The sequence below is a fragment of the Neovison vison genome, chromosome 4 (genome assembly GCF_020171115.1).
Source record: "Neovison vison isolate M4711 chromosome 4, ASM_NN_V1, whole genome shotgun sequence".
NCBI classification, from domain to species: Eukaryota; Metazoa; Chordata; class Mammalia; order Carnivora; family Mustelidae; genus Neogale; species Neogale vison.
The window spans coordinates 172,928,411-172,941,944 of NC_058094.1; the positions used below are offsets into that span (position 1 = coordinate 172,928,411).

Below are 13,534 nucleotides of genomic sequence, written 5' to 3' on the forward strand. Positions count from 1 at the left end.
CAAAGCCTGGTAACCTTATAGTTTATGAATAAACAAACCATAAAATGGAATGCACTAATTTAGAAAATATACATAATATACATAGAGGTTTTCTGAAATTTTATTGGCCAGATCATTGTTGACAATCATTAAGACCCTCCTCAACTGTGTTTATACAGTTGTTCAAACTGGTTACTTTCAGGTTAAAAATGTAATGTGTTCATTATTAAAGTTGCTATCCCAAGGTTCAAAAATATCTGTGATTGCATGTTCCAGCTCTTGGGCTTTGATCAGCATATTTTAGGAAAGTTTTATGTAACATCCAAATAAAACAAATTAGATTTAGGGAATATGCCTATTCTCTCCAATGGGCCAGAATTGATAATTCAGTAACTAGATTTTCCATAATCTCCCATCTACATTTTTAGACTATTTCTACTCATAAAGGTCAGAAAAAAACTTGGCACGTTGATGTCAATGCTTGACTTTTTGAGAGAAAGAGAGAGAGTAGCGAGAGGGAGAGAGAGAGAAAGAGACCACCCTCTCTGAAGAACCTAAATCCTTTAATTACAACAAAACATTTTAAATATTAAGTCAGAAATTTAATCAGGGGATAAGAGGATTAAGATGGTGAAGAATATGGCATATTTTAAACATAAGTGTGTGCTATTATTTCTATTTAAAATTCAAAACCAAACAGATCAAGTCAGAATCAAAGACATTTGCCCAGTAGACAAGCAAGAAATGACCCGACTTCTTACTACAAAGGAACTAGAACTAACAGAGTATAATGCTAATGCATCAGAAAACCATAAATATACACATTCATACATTAATATTTTATGTAGGTTGCTATTTAAAGTTTATATCTTTTCACAAACATATATTTTCACTAGAGAGTTCAAATGTTTTTTATTATCTTTAGAGTAACTGGAGAGTAGGGGGCACCTGAGTGGCTCACTCAGTTAAGCATTTGCCTTTGGCTCAGGTTATGATCCCAGGGTCCTGGGATCCAGCCCCTCAAGGGATCCCTGCTGAGCAGGGAGCCTGTTTCTCTCTCTCTCCCTCTTCCAGCTGTTCCCCCTGCTGTGTGCACTCACTAACACTCTCTCTCAAATAAACACATTGTTACCAAAAAAAAAAAAAAAAAAAAAAGAAGAAAGCATACAGTTGGCTCAGACCTGCAAACTGACTTTAAGAACATACCAGTAGGTGGTAGGTATATAGATTAGTTTCATGGTCCCTATTTTAATACATTTCACATCACCCCAATTTCAGCTTGTAAATATATGTTTTAAAAAAAACTTTTTTCATTCAATAATTTTAATGGAAAAAGCTCTTTTGGTAAACAAAAATTGAGCATGTCCTATAGTAAAAATTAATCTCTTGTGCTCCTGAACAACCTCATTTTAAAAATTTGTTCATATAATATAGGCCTAGTTTAAAAAAAAAAGTATTATGATTTATACCTTTTAGGCCATAAATACACACTGAGAATAATTTTTTAAGGAATAAATATGCAAAAGACTAAATTATGTAATTTTAGTTGAAAAGTGGTACGTTATCTGTGGTACTCTTTGCAGAGTATTTCCCTCTGTATCTTCCAAACAGAGGGTTTCAGCAAGATACTGTGATTAGGAACATACAAAATGTCAACAATAACAGAAGCCTAATAGTAGTCATGAATAGCATCTTAGTAAAATATCTGTTTTTTCTGTCCATTAAAATTCAGATTCAAAAAGTGACTGTAGATATGTTTGTTGTCAACTCATATCCTAAGAGCATTGGTATATAATTGCCATTATGCATTCAGTAAGAGGAAGTTAAAGCTTAATTAAAATATATTTCCTTAGCAGTTGTCAAAGGAGAGTAATGAGATGAATGGAAAACTAATAAACCTACCATTTTCTATACACAAATCTAGTTGCCAAAAATTACTCATATCTCCCTGATTCTCAGTGGAGAAGGTCCCTCTGTATTTCCATTATGATCAAAATCAAATGCTGACAGAATTCTCAGAGACAATAAACATATGTTCTCAGTTTACAAACTATCCTCATTCCAAAATAGGGACTGAGGCAGAAAATATATAACCAACTCTCATTCAGGAAAACAGCCCTTTAATAGTCTCTTAGAAATATTACTTTTAATTCTCAATGATATGAAATACCTAATAGTCAATACATCCCAAATATTTCCAAGTATTCAGAGTTACTTCCATTGACTGAGAATGTCAAATCTTCAAATACTTATTTTGACTTTGCATTTCTCTTATGTAGTTTCACTTCCCACCCCACTTGCTATTTTCAACTCCACCAGTGGGCACAGAATGTCCTCCACGTGATTCAGTTAAACATTGCAATTTTAGTTCTTTGTACAGCTGCTTTTGAAGTTTGGATAATTAGTCTTCCATAAAATGAAAATAAACAGAGAAAGATATCTCCCTCCAATGTTATTTAAGGAAAAGTCTACATAAAACTCACAACATATATACAACACATTTTATTTCAAAGGGCTGAAATAATGCCACATACATTAGAAAACCCTCAATTTTCCAAGGACTAATTATTTAGATTGCTCTTCCGTCCTGCTTGCTGTACCTATTTTTTGTTTGTTTGTTTGTCTCATTAGTCAAAATATCAGAACTTGGACAAAGACTAAAATTAAGTCTTATTTTCAACTTGGCATTGATATTAGTAAGATAGCAGTTTTACTAGGGGAATTTTTTTTTATAGAAAATCATGACTCTCTCTGAAGTTTCTCAGTATTTTCTATAAGCCCACACACCTGTCTTCCCTGAATATTATCAATAGAATGTCAGATTCATTGGATTCTTTTTATTTCTAGTCTTTTAGGCTTTCTACAGCACCTCTCTTTTCTAGAAACTCATTTCCAAGCCTCTAAGACACAACACTTCTGGGTTATAAGTTCTTAATGTAACTGGTCTCAACTTTTCAAAGACAATACCACCATTTTATAGCTATTTATTTGGTAATACAAGGTTCACTAACTTGAACTAAGATAGCTTATCTATAAACATGTTTCCTAACATATTTGATATGGATCTGACCTAAATCAAGCTCTTTGAAAAATTATAAACATTAAAATACATGTGCATTTTGGGGGGTTCTCCATCTCCTTCCTACAGCATCTCCAGCTGTTATTACTCTCTTCACATATCCAAAGTGTGTATGATTAGTGTATGTACATATATTAGATATTATATATATGTGTGTGTGTATATATAAACATACACACACATATATATGTTTTCATTTAAACATTTCTAGCCCAATTTAAGTTATCGACCCCTTAATTTACATGGGGGAATCAAGAAATTCTTAACCTTAATATTAACACTCTGGTATCACTGTGGGGGACAGTGTCCGATTTGACTCCTAACGATAACCACCTCTAGGTATTTATGTCCTTGTGTCATCACCTTTCCTGAGTGTGGCTGGAACCTAGTCATTTGTTTCCCATGGAGAGAACACAGTAAAAGTGATGGGATGTCACTTGGTGAATATGTTACAGGAAACTTCTGTACATAATATGTACAGGTGATTTCTGTCTCAGTCCTCTCTCTTGTATGTGTAACACTGGGAGATACTCTATCAACAGGCCCCCAACCACAAGCTTGTTAAAAACTGAGTCCTCAGAGCAACAGCTCAGAGAAACCAAATCCTTCCAACAGGCAGGTATGTGAATTAGGAAGCAGATTATTCCCAGGGGATCCTTGGAGTGACTACAGTCTTGATAAAGGCCCAGAGAAGGTGAAACCAAAGGGACTATGAGATAATAAATGTTATTTTAAGCCACTAAGTTCGGGGAGTAATTTGTTATGCAGTAATAGCTAACTAATACACTGTTGAAAGGAGTAAGTGCATTAATTTTCCATGGCCACTTTCATTTGTAACGTTGCTTCACTTTTTCAAGAAAATTAAGGGGAGGTCTGTACTAGAAGTTCATATCTAATGCTCTATTTCATCTACATTTGTCTAACAGCTTATTGCCACCTGAATGAGTCTCATAAGTAAGCTACCCAAACTAAAAAGTTTTGTTTTTCAAACTCACACAATTTTAAAGAGACATTTTATTTTATGACTTTCAATTTTTCCCAAAGAATGAATAAGTCTAAACATTAGAAGCCAAAACAATATTGAAAGTGAAAAATATTTAGTCTCAAAAACATACCCACATCAAAAAAGCCTGATTGCTCTGAACAGGGTATTATGAGTGTCTGTAAACAGATTTAGTATTCCATGTTTGGTGTGCATGCCACATGATTCGGTGCCACAATAAGTACTGTGTTTAGTAAATCATTCCTATTTAAACTACAAGTAATTGCTCATTGCAGAAAGTAGAGTTTTAAGTCTAACCTCCCCCAAGATTATCATTAAAAAGAAAAAAAAATGATGTTCTGCTATTTGATAGCATAGCCAATTCTCTAAATAGGCACACTTAAAGGATGACACACCCAGAGGATACACAGCAAATGTGGTGTATTTCAAAGGGAAAGAATGCTATCCCTGTATCCTACAAATTCAGATCTTCTGGCACAAAAGTATCCTACAGCAGTTGGACCTGTTCATGCAGTTCTTAATGTTTCATTATGAATTTAGCTGGGGTTAACTACAAAGAGATACATCGACAAGAATGGTTCTGGACATCCTTTACAGTACATGCAAAACATTTAAAATTCAGACAATAGAGAAGGACAATAATATTTAACTCATCAAGTAGAGAGATCTGGTTTATACTTTCTGACAGAAAATCAATTTACACAGCTTTATCTCATTTAATCTGTTGCCAAACCATTTCATCTCACCATTCCATAGCCTATTTTGGAAGCTTTTAGAAGAATTCTCTACTCTTTTACAAATAATTATTTAAAAAAAAAAAAGAATCACAAACCTGCTTTGGTAACTTTCCTTCTTGTTTGTATGCCTTTCAGAGCCATAGCTGTAGTTGAAGAAAAAGTAGTGTCCAAGAGCAGTAAGAAGGTCATTGAGCTCATCTACTTTACCTCCTGACCTCTCCAGGACCTGGATCTTCTATTTCTGTCAATTACATCAGTATTTTCTAATGGCCTCATCTTGTGAAAAATACTCAATAAGCCAAATGTTGCTTCCAAAGTCCCATTTCTCGCTGCATCAAACCCAGGGTAATCACAGCTCAGAGAAGAAAGGAGACAGGAAAATGGATAGGCTAAAATGGAACACACTCCCTGCCATGCTGTCATGGATGGTAATTCCTTCCTTGTTACAGACTGGATGTGTGTGTCCCTGAGAACTCCTCTTGAAATCCTAACCCCCAATGTGATAGTATTAAAAAGTGAAGCTTTTGGTTGGCTTCACTAAGTCATGAAAGTGGAATCCTCATGAATAGGATTAGTGCAGTGATAGAGACCCCAGAGAGGCCTCACCCTCTTCCTGATATGTGAGAATGCAATGAAAAAATGGTGGTCTGCAATAGTGAAGAGGGTCTTCACCAGAACTTGACTATGTGGGCACTGTGATCTCAGAATCCTAGCCTCCAGAAACATAAGAAATAAACTTCTTTGTTTATAAGCCACCAAATTAGTGGCATTGTTATAGCAACAGAATAGACTCAGACATTCTCCTCACTGGCTTTTACTTTGAAGTGTCAAAATAAAAACCAAAAAAGAAAAAATTTCCTCTCTGAACCATAATGAAACATATGAAGTACAATAAAATAATTTCTCAACAAAATAAGAGTATGGGTAAAGTTTGTGGTCAGATAAGGAAAGAAAATTCAGGCTCAGTTTCAGAATTTCCCTGTCAGAGTGAGAAACAGTGATGGTGCCTGTGACAGAGAATGCCCATCTCCTAGGTCTTCATCTTCTTATCCAGTGGAGGCTTTAAGAATTTGACTTTTGCATTTTATAAATGAATAATCAGAGGACTACACAACTTCTATCACTTGTTCAAGGTCACATAGCTAGTTGTTTCGATTTCATGGAGTGATGCTAAAATTTAAACCAAGAAATAATCAGTTATAATAGTTTTGGAAAACTTTTTTTTTTAAACAATTTTGTTTTTTATTTATTTGACAGACAGAGATCACAAGCAGGCAGAGAGGCAGGCAGAGGAGGGAGAGGAGGAAGCAGGCTCTCCACTGAGCAGAAAGCCCGATGCAGGGCTCGATCCCAGGACCCAGAGATCATGACCTGAACTGAAGGCAGAGGCTTTAACCCACTGAGCCACCCAGGCTACCCAGTTTTGGAAAATTCTTTACACATGTACCTGTGTGATTCTATCTCTAAATCCTTGATCATGTATAATGCACAGATTAAATGAAAAACTGCTAAAGGACTTTATATATCTTATAGAGTTCATAAATTATCATAAAAGTTCATGTGCAAAATTTTATTTAAAAATGCGTAATTGGGGGCGCCTGGGTGGCTCAGTGGGTTAAGCCACTGCCTTCGGCTCAGGTCGTGATCTCAGGGTCCTGAGATCGGGTCCCGCATCGGGCTCTCTGCTCTGCAGGGAGCCTGCTTCCCTCTCTCTCTCTCTGCCTGCCTCTCCGTCTACTTGTGATTTCTCTCTGTCAAAAAAATAAATAAAATCTTTAAAAATGCGTAATTGGGACAGTAAGACACAATACAGAAATCCTGGATGCAGGCAAATGACAAGCCCTTGATAGTAAATATAATGTGTTAACGGTGCTCTGATTTCAACCTAGGACAAGATTTTATAGCCTAGATCGATGGGGCTAATATTCTGCAAAGTGGCTCAACAAACACCTTCTCCAACTGAATTCTGACTTTCATTTCCATGCTATAGACACTACAGAGGAAAAGAAACTACATTTCCTAAGATTCTGTTTTATCAACATTCCACAGATTCTATCTACTATGTACATGTAGGAGACTTGAAAGGTGGCAGTAAGGTTGGCTTGGTGCCAGAAATGGGAAACTAGGTCTAAGACAGAGACTTTGTGTTTCCTGGATCAGCTATGGCAGAGTTTCTATCTGTGGTTCCCCAGCATCCCATGTACCCAGAGTCAGTAATGGGAGGCACTTTTACTAGCACAGTCCCAGAAGGGTTGAGCGTTTCTGCCATCTACACCGTTCTTGGCTAGGCATTTTCTAATTTGGTTCCATGACCCTTCGGAAATTCTATAAGTTACAAAATGCCCTAAAATAAATCTTTCTTTTAGATAATCACAGATACATTTTGTTTAAAACTAAGGCCTTCATCAACAGAATTGCCCCATTAGCCAGATAGCTTGTGATTGCTTAGAATGTTTGTCCTTAATGAGCAAGAAGAGATGATCTCACAGTTAGCTTAGAAACTTTCTCAAATGGTCATTCTTCATTCCCTTACTCAGCTTCATCTGAACATTCCATAACTGCCACCTGGTATCCAAGAGTGATGTGACAGTCCTTTATAGATTAAAGAGGGTCAATAGTTGATTCCAATATGTCAATATACTTACGAACCACTGACCTAAGTCAGTCATCCAAATCTGGTTTACATTAAACTTTCAAAAGAGGTTGAGCTTATGAAATATATAGAGCTCCCAGTATAAGCTTGATCTATTGAAATAGATTCTCTAAGGTATAGACTAGGAATCTATATTTATTAAATTCCTCAGGGGACTACAATACTGTCAGCTAAGGGTTTTTCCAATAACCAGTATTTAAAAGCCACTGGCCTCTGAAAATCAATCATCAATTGGCCTAATATAAGTTCATTCAAACAAACTTACTTCTTCCTCTGAGAATAACAGTAGGATTATTCAAGCAAGAGAAAAGTATATAAATCTTCAATCTGAACCTCAGGAAAATATCTACTAAGATGTTTCATGATATCTTGGTGAACAAGCTAGACAAATAAAGCTGAATGCAAAATTGGGTCGATTATTCAATGGTGTAATATCTATACAAAAAAAAAAAAAGACACTTACCAATGGAATGATATCCTTCTAACATAGAAGCTCCTTCAGTGAACTGGTCATTATAGCTTAAGTTGGAATACAGTAACAACGAAGTTTATTTTTCATACAATACACCCATTGTTAATTTGCTGGGGCCTCAGATTCACAACATTTTCACTAAGGCCTTAAGTTGAAAGAATGTCCACAATTATCAAGATCTCTAGTGGTAGTGAGTAGATTACAGATATATCGAGTTTTATACTGACCAAATAGGTAACTGTTTTCTACTCTCAACACTTCGGGCACCAAACGTGTGGAGTTTTATTTTTCCAGACTAAACAGTTCTGACACTAGCTACCCGTTAGCACAGACCATACAGGTTAAGGGTTCAGTCCCACATGAGTGTCTTCCAGTTCACATGATAATCCAAGTCAGGACCATGTGTACTCCTAACCAACAGTCTATACATAGATCAGGGCTTCCCATAACCCCCTCCTTGCATTTGATAATTTGCTAGAATGGCTCACAGAACTCAGGAAAACACTTTATATAATATCATTGTTCATTATAAGAAATATTTTTTTAAATGTGTGTGCATATATATACATATAAAAATATATATATCTCCTTATAAAATGTTTGCCTTCAAAAACAAAGGATAAAAATATTTAACTTCAGCCAAATTAAAACTGAAAGCTCTGAACTACAGGTTTGAACAGTCCATGCCAGAAATACTAAGTGTCTATAACTTCACTGCTTTATCATCAGATACAGATTTTCAAATAATTAGAACAGGTTCCCAAAATACATAATTTTGTATCACAGATTTCAAGGGTGACTTAGACAAACTTACAATTATAGGATGAAGAATAATATTTTACACATAATCTTAAAATAATACTTAAGGACTAAGATCCTTAATGAGGATTAAGCTATAAAATCAGTTTTAATTATTCATAGTTATGTTTGTAGAGTTATTTTAGAAAGGGAAATAGAATTTGATTAAAATTCATCCAACAAATTATAAGGGCAAACTTTATGTTACATTTCTAGTCTAGAGCATAAATTTCAAGTCTTTCCTTATTTATTTACAACTTGAGAAATTGAGCACTAGATAATAAAGTCAGGTAACTTTATACTATACATAAATGGTCAAGCCAGCCACTTGATCCCTAAGTCTAAGTTTAATCTACCCATTAAGAACCTATTTTAAATTATTAACTTTTTGAAGCTGAGGCTAGCACAATATTTTAAAGTCAATTTTGGAAACAATTTGTGCTTTACTCCATTAACAGAGCTAAGGAAGGAGCATATTCAGTATTTTCACAAATGATGTCTGTGACCAGAAAAAATGCACACATGTAGAGCATATCTCGAGTTAAGCAAAGGACCTGTTGAAATTTCTTATATCAATAAAGAATATATGGAGAAATGGAGTTGAAACATTATACAATTAGATGCATTTCTTGGTAATTGAATTACCAAAGAATTACCAATAATTGATCATGGGTAACACTGCAAAACATTTACAGATATTCAAGAAGGAATCAATCCTTATCCTTTTCCAAATCAATTTCTCCCCTAAACATTTATACAAATTGAAAATATATCATTATGAAGAAAGTACAGCTAATCAATCAGAGGCAATATTATAAATCCTAAAAGATAAAAGACTGAAATGTAACTAATAAGTATGAATTCAAACAAAGAAAGTCCTACATATGTGTAAAACTCTATGGAAACACAAATAATAGACTTAACAGCACCATGTATTAAAACAAAAAGAGCTCCCATAATTCTATTTAACTATAGATATCATATACATCTTTGTATAATTATATATGTATATAATATATATCTATATCATATACACACATTCATATACTATGAAGGAGCGACCAAGCCACCCCGACCATCCACATCACCAGAGATACTACACACATAACAACGTGGGTCTTCTTGAAACTAGCAAGACGGTATGTCTAGCCCAGGCACTGAAGCCAATGCATTCCCTCATCCAAGGAGGGGTCACCAATCAACTGGAAGCCTATCCAAAGAAGCTCTTGATGCTCTGTCTTATGAAAAGATGGTTAAATACCTTTCCAGATTTCACTAAACTATGTCTCACTAATCAGAGACTGAAAAGAAACACATTAACTATCTTTGAAAACACCCTAATGGCTATCCCAGCAATGGATTAGTTTAGGGAATCAAGTACAATGTGTGAACACCATAACAAAGTGTATCTGACCGCACCATGGAGAACACAAACCAACGCTTCCTGCTTAAGAGTGAAGAAGCTTTACCTTATGAATCTTCATATCCTTAGTGTTGATACAATGTTGGTCAAGTAGGCACACAAAATTAAAGATACTGATTTGATTAAGTGGAAAAATTAGTACTGAAGTAAAAGGTAAAAGTAGGAGAAAAAAAAAGAAAAAAGTAAAAGACTTTCCAGAGACAGTGGTTTCTTTATGTAGAGCCTATTAATGAGGACTGCCCCCAAGTTTCATTTAGAGAGTATTAGTCTGAGTTGCCTACGTTTAAAGGTTACAGTAGAAAATGGAAAATGATATTCCCCCCGCCCCCAATTTGGAGATATGAAATGCTCAACAGCATATTAAGAATCTGTGAGAAACCCTTCATGGAAGACATCGTTTAACTCTACTCACTGATGCCTCCCCAATTTTTTAACCATAGCCTCCTTCTAATGGCCTGTCTGATGAATATCACAGAACTGTTTGGTAAGTGCTCTTTAATGTGGAATCATGCACTGGACATGTATTAGCCTAGGAAGCATCAACTGGCACCTGTGTCCTTAAGGACAAAAGTAAACCCTGTATTTTAAACATTCTTAACATATTTCAGACATCTTCATTCTTTTAAGGAAAGAAAAGCAACACCCAAGTAAGCTGTTTTTGCTTCTTAAAATGATGAAAGACATATTTTGGAGGCTTCACAGGGTCATCATCTTCATACACTTGATGGCTAAGTAGACAGTTTGTTTAACGGGTCCAAATTGGCTCAAAATAAAAATGGTCAGCTGCAAAGTCTCGTCCTTTTCAACAAGGCCACTTTCCCAACCAGGGAGCCTTCACAGGTGCACAGTCATAGAGATACACAACTCCTTGTTACTCTTGTGTACAGAATGCCAGGTGTGTAGAAATGAATAATCTTACTGTGACTATGAACTCCAGAGCAGTTACTGGGCTTAGGAAATAAAAACACAGGATGCCCAGGTGTACTGAATTTCAGGCAGGATAACAAAGAATTTTAGTGCAAGTATGTTTCCTGTAATATTTCAGAATACTTGTACTAAAAATTACTGTTTATCTGAAATTCAGATCTCACTCGGCATGCTGTACTCCATTTGGATCATACGCTTCCACTTGAATATCAACTACAGTGCATAAAGACCCTTTGAGTTTAGCCTAAATCACAGGAAAAAGCAAGTCCCAGGGACTGTATGTGCTTTTCCATTTCTTAGCTTCTAAGATTTTTCTCAATGAACTATTTTTGTATCGCCTAGTGTAGCATTTGTAGTGTGGATCCATGACTCCTTCGCAAGGCACAAGAGAAAGAAAGGATTTTTCCAGCCACAGTAATCTGGAATACAACCAAAGACAATCTATTGAAGATGGAATATTTCTGAACAAAGATACAGACCAAAGTTCTTACTCTTCCAGTTATGCATTGTTCTTGGGCAAGTATGTGTATCTCTTCAGGCCGTGGCTGCCCTGACTTCAATAGCCCTTACAAAACTAATATATTATGCTTCATGATCCTAAGTAAATTCAGCTTTGCCTCATTCCTGATGACTAACCAGAGGTCATACTTACATATTGTGGAAGCAGAGAAAACCACCTCAAAAAAAACCAAGGAACTGGCTAAAAGATGGTCCTTATATTTAATTAAAATCCATTTGTTTCAAAAGAAATGTTGTTGCCTTCAGGCTAAAAGAGTACCTTAAATATTTCACAAATAATAACTGTTACTCATCAACAATACAACTTTAAACGCCTGTCATTCCTTGGTCAGTACCAAATCACTTTTATTCCAGACCAATAAAAACCCCATCGACTATTTTAATTTCTTGATTCCTGTGGGGTACCTCCAAAACACTATAAAGCATTCTGCAATTTCAATAAAAGGTATCTACACACAAAGGGCAAATCCATCTTCCCTAACAGAGTCTCCACATAGTTTGATTTAAATAACATTTCTTTGCACTAAGAATCTATAATGCTAATTCATTTTGCCTTCAGCTTAACTTTCTGCTATTAATAGAGTGACAATAAGAATTTTTCTCTTGTTAAATAGTATGCCTTCTTGTTATAGGAATGTCAAGCATTGCTTTCAAGTAATTAAAAACCTGATCACCAACATCTTTAGCACAACATAAAAGAAACAAGCCATTTCAAATTATACAAATGGCTGAGTTCTGAACTCAGTTAAATATAAAATTCTGGTTCAACTGGAATTTCTAATTTCAAATTCCAAATTTAGGACATAATTAAAATGATTTATTATTTATCTGAAATTCAAATTTAGCCAAGTATTCTGTATTTTTTTATTTAATAAATCTGGCACCCCCATGTGGGCTACCTTGTAGAAGATATTCACCAATTTTATCTTTTTTTTTCTTCATAAGAACACTTGTTTTGATTTTTGTTCGTCCCCTCAAAAGAGGTTCTACCTATGAGAGAACACACACAATTTTCCAGCCAAAATTTTTCTTACCATTAATGTATTTTTGCTTTCAACAAATTGGGCTTCCTATATTCAAACTGTAGTCTACAAAACAAAAAATTTTACTTACCTGTGGATAATATATAAGAAGACCGCATAATAAAATATTTCTTTTCCTCACTTCCTTTGCATATTCCCTAATCTGCATTAGGTTTTCCACTTTCTGATCAAAATGTACTGATTTATAATCAAGAAAATAAACCTGCAAAATAATACAAAAGGTAACATTAGAATACCATTCTTTCCACTCTTCTTTGAGAAATCTAACATTAAAGAAGTTCAAAACACAATTGTATTATTTTTATCAGTTTGTTATTATTTTTTTCAGTTTGTGTTAATTTCTAGATAAGCATTTCAACCATAAATCCTTATTAAAGCTGAATCTTCCTTTACAAATACAGAAGCAGTAAGCAGTCATTGAGAACACAATGCTAAAAAATACAAAATGCTCATATCCTATTTCCACTTGTGTCAGAGCCAAATGTATAATGAATATATGATTTCAACCATTTTTTTCAATTTATTATTTGAAACTAAGCTACATAGAAATATGTTAATTACCAATATCAATAAAATTCAAGGGAGTACTTATTATACTCAAGATTTTTAGAAGAACCCCTTTCAAATAATTTAATTTCTAATAAATCATCTATTTCTCAGAGTAAATCCAGAATTTTATATGTAACTTTTAGCAGTGTTAAATAGCATTTTTCTTGAAATTATTCCAATGACTATTTTTTAAACATTATTTTTCATTTAAATTTTAAGGAGCTCAGGGTGAGCTTTCTTCCTTCAAATTACTGAAGTTTTATGGTACTGTTCATCTTTTATGGGACATAAAATATATAATCACAATAGTATCAAAACAAGATGCAAATGTACACAAGGAACAAACTATACT

At 34.6% G+C, this 13,534-nt stretch overlaps 1 protein-coding gene across 2 annotated transcripts in view; it reads right to left on the minus strand.

Moving 5' to 3' along the window:
- The window catches only part of CRPPA (CDP-L-ribitol pyrophosphorylase A), a 305,237-nt gene that overhangs the window by 98,311 nt on the left and 193,392 nt on the right, over positions 1–13,534 (minus strand). For both annotated transcript variants that reach the window (XM_044246136.1, XM_044246137.1), the window contains one exon: positions 12,704–12,835. In XM_044246136.1, the coding sequence (XP_044102071.1) occupies positions 12,704–12,835 (132 nt within the window). The remainder of the gene's footprint in view (positions 1–12,703; positions 12,836–13,534) is intronic.